Source organism: Barbus barbus (genome assembly GCF_936440315.1).
Source record: "Barbus barbus genome assembly, chromosome: 49".
NCBI lineage: Eukaryota > Metazoa > Chordata > Actinopteri > Cypriniformes > Cyprinidae > Barbus > Barbus barbus.
The window spans coordinates 16,332,999-16,350,520 of NC_136727.1; the positions used below are offsets into that span (position 1 = coordinate 16,332,999).

General features: G+C 35.3%; 1 protein-coding gene across 2 annotated transcripts in view; it reads right to left on the bottom strand.

Annotated features, from left to right (window-relative positions):
• LOC306867624 (semaphorin-3D-like) overlaps nucleotides 1–17,522 on the bottom strand; it is a 59,959-nt gene that overhangs the window by 11,795 nt on the left and 30,642 nt on the right. For both annotated transcript variants that reach the window (XM_079413392.1, XM_079413393.1), the window contains exon 3: nucleotides 1,101–1,261. In XM_079413392.1, coding sequence (XP_079269518.1) covers nucleotides 1,101–1,261 — 161 coding nt within the window. The remainder of the gene's footprint in view (nucleotides 1–1,100; nucleotides 1,262–17,522) is intronic.

Genomic DNA, 17,522 nt, shown 5'->3' on the forward strand with positions numbered 1-17,522 from the left:
AAAACAAAGAAGAAGATGAAGACGGCGATGAAGCTTTAGCTAATTAGCTCAGTAAGTGACAGTTGTTGTAGTGACAGTTGACTTGAAAACTGTGAACAAAGACACCAAGCTAATGCTAATTCACTATAGCCAGCAGCAAGGCTATAGTTTTCAACACACATTGCGGTTCAACTCAAACACGAGTACGTAGCTAGTATATTGAACTTATGTAGAATATTGTACGTTACGGGACAGTCCTGCTGATAATTACCTCAGAAAATAGCTTTATCTTGACACTAAGTTTGTTAAAACTAGCAAAAAGTGTGTTTTTAGTAGCATATACAATGGAAACCTAGCTTCATTTTGGTTGACTTGAAAGATTGGATGTAATTTGTTTAAACAAGGCTGGTAAACATTTGTACCACACCAATCTCAGTTAATATGCTAAATGTAACACAAACATGATAACGGTGTTAAAGCCAAACTTTGTGTTCCGCAGTGTTGCTAGTCAATTTTATTTAAATAGCACTTTTCACAATACACATTACAGAAAATCGTAATGTCAGTGTTCATAATATCTTAATATCGTTCGAACTTTGTGATAATAAAGTTTACATTTTGCAATGATATAAACAATCAAGCAATTGTGATTTGCTATCTAGTATAAATATATTGTTTATCGTGAATAATGTATGTGTGCAGATAAAACTTTACATGCAGAGCTGTGCAATAATATTTTGTATATGTGTTTATATGCGTTTGTATTATGAGATAATATGCTTTACATTTTGTTTACAATTTTGTATCGTTTACAATGTTGTATCGTTACAACTTACAACTGTAAGTATACTACAGTACATACGTTTTTTTCATATACTTTTACAAACCGAGGGACGAGTCAATTAAATTTTTCTGTGCTAGTCAACAGATGTTCTGTATGTGGTGGAGCCGTTTTAAGACTGTAATCCTTCAGAGAGGCCATGAAAACAGCATTACAGATGTACAGATTCATGCGAACAGTAAAACATTGTAGTCATGGTCTGTTTTCACTTTGGTGACCCTTATCCTCGTGATCGGTAAATGACATCATGCGCTGTCAGATGGTGGTTGTGCGCGCTGACCTTGCGTGCCGGTTGGGTGAAGCTGTCAAAGTTTAGCATGTAGATGTGGTCTCGGCCTCCGACCAGCAGCCATCCCCGGTCCTCATCCAACAGTAAGGCCTGGTACGCTCCCCTCTCTCCACCATCCCAGAACACAGCAGAGCTGTTCCTCGAACTCAGTTCTGCCAGAAAACCACAGTTAGGTTTTACTAAAATGTGATATTTTCAAACATAGATGTCTGTTCAGTTGTTCTGAACACCCAAATGTTATGGTATCACATGACCTGAAATAGAAGACTCAATATGTTAATTAAAAATAAGCTACACTCTTAAAAATAAAGGTTCCAAAAGGAGGTTTCGCAGTGTTACTATAGAGGAACCATTTCATCATCTTTCGGTGAACATTTTTTTCTTAGTGTGAAGAACATTTTAATAATTTAAAGAACATTTTTCCACTATAAAAACCCTTTGTGCAATGGAACGATTCCATTGATGTAAAATGTTCTTCATGGAACCATGAATGCCAATAAAGAGCCTTTATTTTTAAGAGCGTAGAAGAACAATTTTGGGTTCTTCAAAGAACCTTTCAGTAAATAGTTCCTCAAATAATTTTTTTGTCCCTTAGTGTGAAGAACATTTTAATAATCTAAGAACCTTTTTCCACTATAAGAGCAATTTGCAATGAAAAGGTTCCATGGGTGTTAAAGGTTCTTCACGGAACCACACTCTTAAAACTAAAAGTTCTTTACTGGCATTGATGGTTCCATGAATGACCTTAAATATCCACAGAACCTTTCAATTAGATTATTTATACAATCTTAAAAATAAAGCTTTTTTATTGACATCCATGGTTCCACGAAGAACCTTTAACATTCATGGAATCTTTATATGCATGGGTCCTTTCTAGTAGAAAAAGGTTCTTTAAATTATTCAAATATTCTTCATATTAATTTTTTTTTTTTAAATCACTGAAAGATTCTTTTGGGAACTCAAAATAGTTGTTCTATAGCATCATTGTGAAAACACGTTTTTGGAACCTTTATTTTTAAGAGTGACACTGGAAATCTATGATGCTAGAAGAACCATTTTAGGTTCTCCAAAGAACTTTTCAGTGAATAGTTCCTCAAAGAACCATTTTTCCCTCAGTGTAAATAACATTTTAATATTCTAAGAAACTTTTTCCACTATAAAAACCTTTTGCAATGAAAAGGTTCCATGGGTGTTAAAGATCCTTCATGGAATCAATGGAGTCTTCATGGAGTTTTAAAGATACAGGTTCTTTATTGGTCTTTATATTGCATATGAATAAACTTAAAAATCCATTCCACAAAAGATTCTTTATACACTCTTAAAAAATAAAGCTTATTTATTGACATCCATGGTTCCATGAAGAACCTTTAACATTCATGGAACCTTTCAAGGTTCTTTATAGTGGAAAAAGGTTCTTTTAAAACTTCCAGGTGAACAATTCTTTAAAGAACCATTTGTGTTAGTGTGAAGAACATTTTCAATAACCTCAGGAAACATTTTTCCACTATAAAGAACCTTTTGTGTAATGGATGTTAAAGGTTCTTCATGGAACCATCAGTGGCAATAAAGAGCATATATTTTTAAGAATGTGTTTTACTGCATAGACCTATTTTGAAAGGATTGTGCTGCAGTTTGAAGCTTGTTAGATCGAGGTCCTTGCCAGGTGGTTCTGATCTTTGATAGATATGTAAAATAAATATGCCAATCAAATATCTGCATTCCCCTACAGCGGCATTCGCACACAATTAAACATGATGCATTTCTCATATAAACACATTCAGACACGTCCACATCTCCGCAACCCCCCCTCGCTGGTGCTTAAACAGGCAAAAACAACTCTCCTAATTAAGGCCAATTAACCCTCAACACGCTCCTTGACAGCTGCACTCCTGCCACCCACAATTCCAGTGGGACAAGGGGCCCACATATTCGGCATAAGTGTGCATGATTACAAGTCGACAAGCGGTTTGACTAGCAGAACGTCCGGCTCATGGAGGTGTCAGGCATGTTGTGGTGAGGGGAGGATTGCGGTAATAAACTTTGACAGGTGTTTTCTTAGCCGCACACTCTGCCTTGATATCGATGAAAGGGAGTCGAGATGTTGCACAGGAAATAGCTCAAGGTCTAGAGACGGCATTTTTGGCTTCATGGTCTCTCTGGCTGGGTCATGTCAAGGTGAAGGTTAAATGATGCATCTGGATGTTGCTTTCTGTTCTTTTTCTTTTCTTGTCTTTTTTTAAACATGGCATTAAGTAATAGTATGCTGTAAAGTTTTCATATTTTTACATTTATCTCCAGCAACATTTGATTTCTATAGAAGCCGGTTTCTGCCACTGAATAAAAAAAAAAAGGGTAATTACTTTTTTCTTAGAATTGCATAATACAAACTCGTAATTCTGACTTTTTTCTCAGAGATGCATGATATAAAGTCGCAACTGCGAGTTATAAAGTCAAAATTGCGATATAAATTCGCAATTCTGACTTTTTTTTAAATATCCCAGTTTTTTATATCATGCATTTTATACCATATAATTTTATATCATTCTGAGAATTTATATCATGCAAATTTTTATAACTCGTAACTGCAAGTTTATATCACCCAATTCTAAGAAAAAAGTCAGAACTTCTAATTACATCTCCTAATTCTGATTTAATTTGTTAGAATTGCGTGATATAAAGTCGCAGTTGCGTGAAAAAACTTGAGATTTAAACTCTCAATTCTTAGAAAAAAAGGCAGAACTGCAAATAATGTCTCACAATTGGTACTTAATTTCTTAGAATTGAGTTTATATCTCGCAATTTTTACTTTATAACTCGCAATTACGAGTTTATGTCACAATTGACTCAAAGAGCTTGATTGGCAGGCGATCTGACCAATCATAATGCTAGAATTCCAGGGGTGAAAACAGGTTTCAATAGATTTCAGCCACTGTTATATTTTAAATATTTTTAAAAGAATGCATAACATTTTTATTTATTACTTTATTACTATTTTACAAATAAAATGTATTTGTATTTTTATTTTAAATTACAACATTTATAAAAAATATTTTTTAATTGTATTTAGTTATTGTATGTTTTATTTTAAACATGAATACAATTAAATAATGATTTTAACTATGTACATTTATTATTCAATTATTAATTTGAATGTAATTTTAATCAGATGTATAATTCCATTTGTTTGTAACTTAACCCAGCCTTTGTCCTGGCTTTAATTTCCAATGATAAATTTGATTTAATAAACTAAGTGCTATTTTGCAACATGAATGAATTCTCTATGAATTATAAAATAAACAAATGCTTCAAAAATGTTGACCATAATTTTAGTTTTCTTATATTAATTTCACATTGCCTTATATCCCAGCTAACAAAACTAAGCTCTGAGAAGAACGTTTTGCTAATGTTAGCATTAAGTTATACAAATTTTATTACATTAAGTTATGAATGTTTTCTGACTATTTAAAACATGCAGTTTTTTAAATATTAAAATAAATGTCTTGGTTGTGCAAACATTCCATTTGATCATTTGGCAAACATTATGGGAATGTTCCATTTGAATGTTCTCTGAATGTTCTGAAACAAGTAGTAACATTTAAAAATAATATTAAACGAACATCCAACTTAAATGTTCTAGAAAAAAAAAAAAGTTCCATGATCAGCGTAAATTAGTAATGTTTTTTGCTAACATTTTGAAACATTATTAAAGACCAGATGAACAAGCCTTCTATACCGTTTATGGTTTGCTCATGACCTTTATTATATGCTTATATACAAAATTATACTCAGAGATAGCAAAGTCTGAGTGTGTTATGAAGAGGCCATGTTAACTTTATGACAAACATTTGCATTGCAACCCGTGTGAGGAAATTCCAGCGCTTGATAATGAGGCTGTAACTTTAAAAAATAAAAATAAAGGCCATTTATGTGAAAAACATGGTTACACGCTGCCATTATAAACAGGATTGTGGTACACTAAAATACATAGAGTTAATTACTGAAACCCGTATGATCAAAATGAATGCTTCCTGGATTATATTCCACATCTCTTCCTGCTGCAGTTTTTTAGTTTTCATCCTGCATTAAAGCTGCACATTGCATGGCTCACCATTAAAGGAATTCTTAGATGACACAAGGTGATTTCTCACCGACAACAAAAATAAATCTCATAATTGGGCATGTTGATGCTATCCATCATGAAAGCCATTTAGCACAGAGGCCAACATACAAGTCACAGCACCTGCTGGAATCCTTTCCACTGCAGCTTCCAGCGCCATGTTATAATGTTTCCGGAAGGCAGCGGCTCTTCGTCAGCTCTGGAGAATTTGGCACCATTTCATATTGAGAGTTCAAACACAGGCGACCCATACTTTTACTTCATTTTAAATTTTTTTTAAGATCTCATGTTGATCAGTTTCAGTGCTGAACAAGTCTCCACTTTCCAAGTTTGTATTACTTTTTGAAACTTGGATCATTGAATATTACATTAACTATAAAAAGATCTTTATCTTTTTCAATGTATTTAGAGATGATTCTTTAGGAATTGCTATTCATTCATTCAATTACACATTTATCATTTTAGAAATTGGTCTTTATTTATTTATTGATTGATTCATGTATTGATTTATCCTTATTTTATTCATTTGTAAAAAAGGAAATATAAATGGAATAATAAAGCATTATTAATATGTGTCTCTTTCTTTCTTTCTTTCTTTCTTTCTTTCATTCTTTCTTTCTTTCTTTATTCCTTTCTCAGTTCATTTAGTGATATTTTTTATTTATTTTTAAATGTATTTAGACTGTTTATTTGTCTCCTTGTTTAAATAGTTAGAAATTATTCTTAATATTTTAGTTAGTCATTCTTATGTATGTTTTATTTATAAATTATTTTGCTTTTTTTAAAAGTACAAAATAAATATGAAATTGAATATTTAATTGCAGTAGTAATATGTATTTGCATGGGGTTATTTATTTGTTTGGCTCCTTTTTAAATTGTTAGATATTATTCTTCATATTTATTTAGTTGGTTATCTTATGTACTACATCCATACATACTATGTAGAAATTATTAATTTTTTTTTTTTTTTTAGAATTTGTATGTACTTTTTATTTAGAAATATTTTTTTAAGAATAATAATAAAAAACAAATACACTGAATATTAAATTATACAAATGGTAATATATTCATGTTGTGATTTTTATTTTATTTATTTATTTTTATTTTTTTTACTTTGACACAGAATTAAAACTTTGATCTTTATTTTTCTTATTAAAGCTGAAAAAAAGCTTTGAGTCTGTAAGGTTTAATTTATATATATATATATATATATATATATAAATAAAAAACCCATTAAATCCATAATAAGCTAATCTGTTCCTCTCCAGTGATAGTCTGTGTTTTGTTTGTTCAGAGCGTTCACATATAGCGTGAAAACACCGCTTGCGTCACATGATCACACTCGACATCTTTATTTTATTGTCGACAAAAGAAACAACCTTCCGATGAAATCATGGTCATAGAGAGTCTAGCATGTGTTGATCATGTGTCATGAGCTGGATCGGGAACATTTTCCACACCGTTGTTTAATACGCATGTCTGATAAATGAAGAAAAATCCCCCTTTCCCACCCACTTCCTAAACACACACACATTCTCATTACCAAAGTCTACAAAACAAGCATGGCCACAAAAGTCTCTTTTCCATATATCACACTGAGGCGCATCTGGATGTGACTCCACCCGGTCCATAGAGTCCTTCTATCAGCCTGATGGACAGACTTTCTCAGGCTTTTAAGGTGCTGGACCAAAGTACAGGTTCACATTGAGGTCTAGCCAGAATCCAAGAGGAAATGGTTTCCATTAAAGCATCCCATCCATAAAACATCTAAGCACTGACATTTGTTCATTATATGATGGTTTGGAACAGTTATAAGTCATAACTGAACATACGACTGAAATACATTCATTGCATGCTACTTAGCAACTAAACTAGCATGCTAATTGACTCCACTGGCCTGTATGTGATGAAATGATTAGGGTTGTAAGACTGAGGGGGTACAGCGTTCAGCCTTGAGATCTTCAACGATTATCAAGACTGACACACACATCTGGTCGACATGATACAGCTGGACTCGAGCGCTATGGAATGATCCATTCATAAATGTTTGCACTCATCCATTGCAAACAATAACGCAACTTGATTATTACTTAATGTCGAGTGTTTAATGAGTTACTGAGTTGTTTATTTTCATGATATTTGGCAACCGTTTCCAGGCGTATTACACAAGTACAGGTCCTTCTCAAAAAATTAGCATATTGTGATAAAGTTCATTATTTTCTGTAATGTACTGATAAACATTAGACTTTCATATATTTTAGATTCATTACAACACAACTGAAGTAGTTCAAGCCTTTTATTGTTTTAATATTGATGATTTTGGCATACAGCTCATGAAAACCCAAAATTCCTATCTCAAAAAATTAGCATATCATGAAAAGGTTCTCTAAACGAGCTATTAACCTAATCATCTGAATCAACTAATTAACTCTAAACACCTGCAAAAGATTCCTGAGGCTTTTAAAAACTCCCAGCCTGGTTCATTACTCAAAACCGCAATCATGGGTAAGACTGCCGACCTGACTGCTGTCCAGAAGGCCATCATTGACACCCTCAAGCAAGAGGGTAAGACACAGAAAGAAATTTCTGAACGAATAGGCTGTTCCCAGAGTGCTGTATCAAGGCACCTCAGTGGGAAGTCTGTGGGAAGGAAAAAGTGTGGCAGAAAACGCAGCACAACGAGAAGAGGTGACCGGACCCTGAGGAAGATTGTGGAGAAGGACCGATTCCAGACCTTGGGGGACCTGCGGAAGCAGTGGACTGAGTCTGGAGTAGAAACATCCAGAGCCACCGTGTACAGGCGTGTGCAGGAAATGGGCTACAGGTGCCGCATTCCCCAGGTCAAGCCACTTTTGAACCAGAAACAGCGGCAGAAGCGCCTGACCTGGGCTACAGAGAAGCAGCACTGGACTGTTGCTCAGTGGTCCAAAGTACTTTTTTCGGATGAAAGCAAATTTTGCATATCATTCGGAAATCAAGGTGCCAGAGTCTGGAGGAAGACTGGGGAGAGGGAAATGCCAAAATGCCTGAAGTCCAGTGTCAAGTACCCACAGTCAGTGATGCTGGTGTTGGTCCACTGTGTTTTATCAAGGGCAGGGTCAATGCAGCTAGCTATCAGGAGATTTTGGAGCACTTCATGCTTCCATCTGCTGAAAAGCTTTATGGAGATGAAGATTTCATTTTTCAGCACGACCTGGCACCTGCTCACAGTGCCAAAACCACTGGTAAATGGTTTACTGACCATGGTATTACTGTGCTCAATTGGCCTGCCAACTCTCCTGACCTGAACCCCATAGAGAATCTGTGGGATATTGTGAAGAGAAAGTCCCAAGACCCAACACTCTGGATGAGCTTAAGGCCGCTATCGAAGCATCCTGGGCCTCCATAACACCTCAGCAGTGCCACAGGCTGATTGCCTCCATGCCACGCCGCATTGAAGCAGTCATTTCTGCAAAAGGATTCCCGACCAAGTATTGAGTGCATAAGTGAACATAATTATTTGAAGGTTGACTTTTTTTGTATTAAAAACACTTTTCTTTTATTGGTCGGATGAAATATGCTAATTTTTTGAGATAGGAATTTTGGGTTTTCATGAGCTGTATGCCAAAATCATCAATATTAAAACAATAAAAGGCTTGAACTACTTCAGTTGTGTTGTAATGTATCTAAAATATATGAAAGTCTAATGTTTATCAGTACATTACAGAAAATAGTGAACTTTATCACAATATGCTAATTTTTTGAGAAGGACCTGTAGATGCTGATGAAGTACAAAATATTGTTTGTTTGATCCATTAATGTGTTTAGCTTGCTGGCAGCTATTTCAGATATTTATTTTATTATTCAGAACATCATGTTTGGACATCTTGGGATCCACTAGTGGCGAAATGTCACTTTCCATGACAAGAAGCCAAAATAGAGCTTAAAGTCAGCTTGATTCCTTCATCAACAAAAGGTCAGTGAACATTAGGAGCTTAACCTTCAGAGAGCTGTTCGTCCACAACAGGAGACAAACTGTTTATATTTATATGAAAATGTATATATACTGTGTGTGTGTGTGTGTGTGTATATATATATATATATATAAATTATATACAAGTTTAAATTGGTATATAGTGTATATGGTTTATTTACTATTTATTTTCTGAAATATATTTGCAGTATTTCAACCCTGTTACTAATATTCAGGACATGTCTAAATGTATTTTGAAAACCTTATTTTTTTGCTTTTTGTTACTTTGTCTTTGGAAATAAATAAATTAATAAGCTTTTAATTTAATATTTTCCGTTTACATATTAATTTAGATTTTCGTAATTTACTTATTTTTACTATTAAATTTGTCATTTTCATTAGTTTTTATTTTGTGATATTTCTATTTAGCTTTAATTGTATATTTACTTGAGTTTTCATTTGAGTTTTTCCTTTACGTTTTTAAGTTTTTCATCTAATATTCACGGTGTGTTTCAGCTTTAATTCAATTACCAATTATAGTTTTATGTTGTTGTTTTTTGTTTTTTTATTGTTTAGTTAACAATTACAATGCTGCTTTGCAGAGGATAGCTAGTTTAGGACAAAATATAGGTTTGTAGTCACATAAAACTTTCATAACCCATAAAATAAAAAACTAAATTCTGTGAATTTTTCTTGCGATTACTTGGATCACAGGGTTGAACAATTGAGCCCAATGAATACAGTTAACACTTCAATTGTGTAAAAACTGAAAGAATTAAATGATTATTTGCTTGTCTTCATGCCATGCTGTACAAAAGGTCTAAATTATGTCCTTCCCTGGTGCCAGAATATTTATTTATTTACAGGGTAACAGGAGTTATAGCCTCTAATTTGTAGACTGTCAGACACTGTTCGTCTTTACATCAGCTATGTGACATTGATGCACCAGGCAGTGTATCTTTTGTTTGGTCTCAGTTAAGCGTTTCAAAGGCCAAGTTGCCGAGACCTTACAGATTTAAGGGGTTAAAGGTGAGCTGTCTTGATTACCATTCCTCTTCACGTAACGAAACGTGTGAATTAGGCTTGGAAATGGAATTAGGCCACACAGAGTTCTGTTTGGCTTTGAGCTCTTTGAGTTTAAAGTAAAAGTGTCTTTATTACCCAATATCAATAAAAGCAAAATCCTGATAATCAAGACCAGAGTTGTTTTGCTTCTAGTATTCTGGAATGGGGTGCTGGCGAGTTCACAGTCTTCAGAGATCGTAAAACTCAAACGCTCGGCCTTGTGTCTGACGCAAGTCTATTGCGAACATTTGCTCGTGTTCCATGAGCACATCAAACACAGACGTTCGCCGGGACTCTGCCAAACACCTGTAATAATCTCCTGCCTTTCGCAGAAGGTCAGAGGGCAATGAAAATGGCCAGTGAAGGGTGAAACTTCTCAAAACAGTCAGTTCTGAGAAATTAGGAAGTGTGGCTCTAATAGAAGACTGAAACCCTAAAACTGTAAAGAAACTTTAATAATAAATATTTATTAATACGATTTGTCTTTAAAATCTAACATTGCATACAATTGCTGACGAACATGATGTAGGATGATGACTTGTTGTGATATTGATTTTATGCAACAGTTCAATAAACAATAAGTTAACTTTGTGTTAAATTTTAGACATAATATCGCCTGGTTTTGCTCGATTTCACAAACGAAAATGGCTCCAAACAAAGCCTCGCTTGCCTGTTTGTGAACGATTCAGCCAGTTGAACGAATCGACAACTGGTGGTTTTAGTTTCATATTTAGCGTATCATTTCATTTTAATTTTTTTTATCATTTCATATTTCAGTATTCATTAAAAAAATTATTTATGCAGTGTTGGGCAAGAAAGCAACAACAAAAAAAAAACAACAAAACTTATATTTTATAACTGATTATTAGTAACAGGGTTGAAATGCACACACACACAAACACGTTGCAAAAAAAAATTCAGGGATGCCAAATATTGTGCATTGTAATGAGGTACATAAAACGTAAGAATATGCAAGCAACATCCTAACAATTTTTCTGCAACATTGTAAATATATGTATTTATTATGCAAAAAAAAAAACTTTTAACAATGTAACTCTAGCAGACTGTTTTTTAAGGCTTCTTCTTTCTTTCCTTTTGGAGTGTGTCTGTTATAATCAGTCATATAGGCTTAGAAATACATGTGAATAACCTGTAAATAAATAATAGCAGAATTGTAATTTTTAGGTGAACTGTCCCTTTAAAAGGGGAATACAATGCTGTTTCATGCATTCAGAGTTGTTTACACTGTTAAAGAGTTGGATTCTCATGCTAAACATGGACAAAGTTTCAAAAAATTTGGGTATTTTTGAGCCAAAAATCTTACTTCCGGGTTCGTACAAGTTTGGGAGATTTTTTTTCGATTGTGGCTCATCATGACGTAAACGAGTGTAGAACTCCTTATATGGGCATTTCTCCCAGAAGATCGCGCCCGTGCACACATCGACCAGAGCGAGAACAAGAGCAAGAGCGTGCCCATCAACGCGCTTCATTTGGCTGTACTGCACGGGACTCACTCGGGTCTCTAAAGAAGTGTTTTTGGTTGTAAGGGAAAGATAATCTTGTTCAGCTTCCCGAAGAACCCAGCGTTACGTAACGGTTGATGCAGTTTGTTTTTCGGTGCAGCAACGACGAACGTTTTATAAACAAGGCCCAGTTCAACGCTGGATTTGCACATCGTTTGATACTGAAAGACGGAACGGTCCCAGCTATAAAAGATCCAGGTCATGATTCAGAACTGCAGATGGTAAGTGAAACGGCATCAAATGTCTCTGTTTTGTTGAGGATCGGCGCGCAAGTGCTCGTCACTCTTTAGCTCCGCCCACGGCGCGCCTCCAGGAGCTCGGCTTTTTTTGGAGAGAATCGTAAAGTTGTATCTTTCTTTTATAAATATGATAAAACTAAAGACTTTTGGAGATATGAAGGATGCAACACTACTCTTTAGGTACTCAAGATTAACATGAGATTGGGTGATACTGTGTGTGTTATGCCCCCTTTAAGAACGATCGGCTTAGTGGTGATTGTGTGCTTTAATACTATTAATCAGTCTATTCAATTTCCACATCAGTATGAACATTTGAAACAGTGGTCTCATAATATTAGACGGCTGATTAGCCGGAGAAGGGACTCTATTGAGGAGTTTTAAGGTCACTGACCGATTCTGTCACTCTTCAAGCAGCGGGGAGTCCGTTTCCCTCGTTATCTTGGATTTCATCAAGTGCTGGTGGCCTTTGATTGGGTCTAGGGCTTGAGTGATGGGAAAGTCACTGGAATGCCAAAGGTCGGAGCTCAACATCTCCCTGCCATTGCATCTGTGTCTGACCACTTGCACTGGGAAGAATCAAAATCAACACGGATCTGGACACTATCTTTTCCATCTACTAACGCAAGAGATGCATGTCTACGCAAAACAACATCAATCTGTCGCAGAAACACGCAGGCTTCCTTCTGTTGGCCTACTGTACGGTTATCAGTGCCAACTTTTTCAGGTAGTCCCCTGAAGAGTGACGTATACAAGCTAATAAATTTGACTGTGTTTCCTCTCGGAGGCCTTGTATATCCTATGTGGTGAGGAGAATATAGCTGCTTATTTATTCCTGTTACTGTTTTGGCTTTCTGCTATTGTTTTGATTTCTTTTGGCACTTCTGTAATGACCCAAGACTCAGGAATTGTTCCATATAAACTAAATGAAGCATGGCCAGGGAATAATGATGACAACGTAAAGAACTTGTGGTGTAGAAAATATCATTTATTATTAAATATTATTTAATGTTACTAAACCTAGTGAGCTCCCTAGCTATGAAGTATTTTAAGGTGGCATGAAGGATGTTTCAGAATGTAGGCAGCAACATTATGCAGCTCTCTATCTTTTGGTATTCAAAGTGATTCAGATTCAAAGGCAGCTTTGCACAAATTCATTGTGAAGGACACAATCCCAGAATGCAGTGCAACAAGGTCAGCGAAATATTGAATCCAAGATGGCAGGCGAGTCAAAAGACAAGTCGTTAATGCAAAGCATTGATAAAAACAATTAAAACGATCTCTTTTACCCAATATTTGTATGGTTGCATTGTTAGCTTAGCAACATATTTCCGTTAAACTCTTACAATCAGCTGTGAATGTTTAAATTTGACATTTTTTTTAAAATGGTGTGATTACCACTTATTTTATGATATTTGTGTATATTATGTATGTTTTGCATTGTTAGCTTAGCAACATGTTGCCTATGAAGCATGCTTCAAATTAGTGAGGAACATAGCATTTAGCAAGTAGCGTTATGAAAAATTTCTCCTATAAATATATTTTTACTTAATTATGATAACTTTTGATTAAAAAAGTTAAATCTAATTAAAATGGAATAATTTGCCACTTTTATTTTACAATATGTAATGTATTTGTGTTTAGCACTCTTAGCTTAGCAACATACTAATGTCAAACTCAATTAAAATCAATAGTGAGTCAAGCACATCACACAGAGTTGCTGCCTATGAAGTGTGTTTCGAATCAACAACTTGTGAGGAAAAACAGTGTCAGCTATATTTTTCAGTAATCTTTTATGAAAATAAATTAAAAATGGACAAATTTGGACATTCACTTTTATTTTACTAATAGTCTGTCATGTGATTGTGCGTTTTATTATTGTTAACTTAGCAAAATGCGAACATCAAACTCTGTGAGTCAAGTGCTATTTGAATGCCACCCAGATTTGTTACCTATGAAGAGTGTTTCAAATCAGTCATTTAGATACATTTTCAGTTACAATGCTTTAGCATCTATAGCGTCACAAAATTGTTTAGATTCCTGAATTCTGTTCCATTTTGTTGCACTCCATTGAGCTGTTTTGGAACACCAGAGTGCATGTGAATGGCACCTTAGAAGGCAACTGTCTATGTTAGCAGTAGGTTTTAAAACAGTGCTTCAGAAACTGAACTGTCCTTGACCTGTAACTCATTCTGAACATCTTGCACATAACATCTGGAGTCTGTGGTTGAGAGGAAGCTGGCTTCACTATGGTTTGGAACAGACATTCATCTTTCTCCACAAATCTGAATTACACACACCAACCCTATCGTTCAGATCGTAGTTTTTGCAATTTTACCAAAATTCTGGAACTAGCTACAATGTTTCTTATACTAATGTGTGGGTACAGAAGATTTGTTTGTACACTAAGTGCAGTGAGATTTGATTTGTACTGTCTTGATTTCTTGATACTTTTGTGGAGAATATAAGTTAAGCTAATGCAACAGTGAGTAAATGTGATGTAGAACTCGCTTAGCAAGATATTTAGATATAAGAGGCCTCTTCCCATGTTCAATTAAGAGGATAAAGGAAAAAGTTTGATTGAGAATCAAGAGGGTCAAGAAAATTTCATGAACTTTAAGTGACCCATTAGTAAAACTGCAGTCAACAGTTCTGCTGAAAAGAACATTAAGAATCAGTTTCCTAGATAAAGATCAGGCTTTGACTGAAAACTGAATTACTGATGGAAATCAATACTACAGGACAAGATTTGCAACCCTTATTATAAACAACCGATACAACTGTAATACCATTAGAATCGCTGGATATTAGATTATCAGTTTTCTGAAGTCTTTAGCGCAATCAAATTATTTATCTTGTGGTAATAGCAGCACAACGCTGACATAGTGTCTGAACAAGAACGAAACTGGATTGAAAAAAAATCTGTTTTGGATTTGTCAAAATGACGTGCAATAAAACAGAATTGGCGAAGCAAAGGCTGCGGGCGAGTGCTTAATGACAACTAATAAAACATTAAGAGTTCCCCAAGAGCTGTATAAAATATCTCTACTGACTATTATTACTGTTAAGAGACAGTTGTGAAGGCCAAAGTGACCCTTTCAAAATGTCTTAGGACAGGTTCATTAGAAACCTGAAACGTGCCAAATAATGTCTCAATTATAATTTAAGTAATATAAGTCAATGGCAAATTGAAAGTACACTGTGAGAATGACAGCCAAGTTTGTTTTGTTTTTGTATCAGGTGGCTACATCCTCTTACTCTTTATCAATGCCTGGATGCATTGAAGTCTCGTTGCCAAGCCGTTTTCCAGCTGTTTGTTCAGGATGATCACAAGGAACGTTCAAGGTGCGAATGTTCTTCTTGTCATTATTTTTCCTTCTGTATAAACAGGTCTGGAGAAAACTGGCAGCAGACCTCTAGTATGCACTGTTGATCTGTTCCCAAAGCAAACCACACTACTTTTGAAGATAAATGCCATTTAAGTAGGTTATAAATTAAAAGGCATGCATGAACTTTTGATATCCTATGAGTAAAAATAGACTGGAATTAAATTCAAAACTCTTTTTGTGGCTTTTGTTTCGACTTTAGAGCCTTCACTCAAAAACTAACTAAAGACCAATATTTCTTCTCTAAATACAAGAAACCTCATCAGTCAAGGAAAAATATATAACTGCTTTGCTGCGATTCATGAAACTGACACCAGAGGAGACTCGCTTTGAGGGTGGGAGAGGTGTTAACATCAATATACCTCCTCATTTATCTCCCACATGCATCAATTTCCCTGTCTTCTCTCATTTGTCTTTTTTCAAACTGTCCAGAAAGGCTTTTTGTGGTGATGGAAGACATGGATGGACCCCATTTCAACTGACTTCTTTTTCCTTTGGGTCAGTGGCAGCTAGTCATTCGAATTTCCCATAAGCCCTGGTTGTAAGTTGTGTTCTGGGTCGCCAACATTAGCAGAAGCAGAGTAACAGAGTGAATGGAAAAACCAAAGGCGTCATTTATCAACTTCTGGTTTTCATCCTAATGGCAAATAATGGATGCTTTTGTATGAATGGATTTATAAACCCTTGTTGAATAGTTACTGTTTTAGGACTTTAAAGAAGTGTATGTTTGGCCAGATTTAGTTTAAAATTTGTATCTGCAATTGTTTGTCCCTTGCTGTTTATTAGGTCATTCTAAAAGCCTTTAAAAATCATAGTCTCTATCACGTCTGACTGTAAACACTACAGTATATATTGTTTATGTGTCAAAAAACAGTCCAGTGTTTTGAGCCATTAACTGCCTATAAATACAGACCCACTGTAAGCTTTTACTAACTCAGTTAGTATCAAATTCCCTTCAGATGTAAACAATGTGACTTACAACACAACTACAACTTACGACATGTTCCCGTGTTAAACCCTGCCCGTCTGTCCATACATCTATTCCCCATTGGATTTGAGGACATCCTCATGTCCTGGCCTTATGTCTTATGAAATACCATGTAAGCCTGGTCTGTGAAATGTCCCATTGAGGGTAATTCATCTTCCTAGTCCGGTTTAGACTCTCCCTTAATTTCTCATTTGTATCCTTGCATTTGTTTTTATAGGCTTTGTGGGACTTTGCAGCAAAGATTAGGAGTTTGTTGTATTTCCTCAAACTTGCTGCTGGTGCCAAACTTCAGATCAGTGAACTTTTGCAAACTTTGTGCCAGCCACAGTCAGCTAACGCTGAGAAATAGCATTAGAATAAAACATTAGATAAAAGGTGACATTAGATAAAAACCTCAAGACCTTTTAAAGATCAAGAATTAGTGAGTCTGCTTAAGTCATATGATAGCGTTGTATGAGAAGCACATCAAAAGTTAGTTTGTTGTTCATGTAAAGTCTTTTAATTTTTCTATGTGGAAAATAGCTGTATAGAGCTAAAAAAAATACTAATTTTGTGTTCCACAGATAGAATGTGAACATACTGGTTAAGAACGACATGGGGATGTGGTAATTATGTCACATTTTTTATTTTTGGGTGAACTATTCCTTTAATACTCATAATGCAATAGGACCTAATATATAGCCTTTGGGGACACCATTTATCAGATCCCTGTAAAGTTGGTTGAAACAACATAAGGGTGAGTAAATAACAACTGAATTTGTATTTGTTTTCTAATGAAAGGAAATTTGTTGTCTATATAGTAATAAACATTGACTTGCCATTCAACATGTTGAAGAGCCCTGAAGGAAACAAACTAAGAACAATGGTCTTCTGATGACCAGCACATCCCACTGGAGATTTGTGCGGTTTGACCTACGTGTTTTTGAGTTTGCTGCCTATTTAGGAGGAGTGTGGACTAAAGGCCTTTCTCTAGGGGGAAAGTGTGCCTCTACAGACGCATAGCACTGATGAGAGGCCTCCGCTGCAGCACCCTTCCACTCCAGACTTGTTTTCTTCATTACTCTCTGGAACGACGTAATCTCTCTAAGGAGCCATTGGGTGCATGTTTAATTGCTTCAATCCTGGACTGGAGGTGTTGAAAGTGCT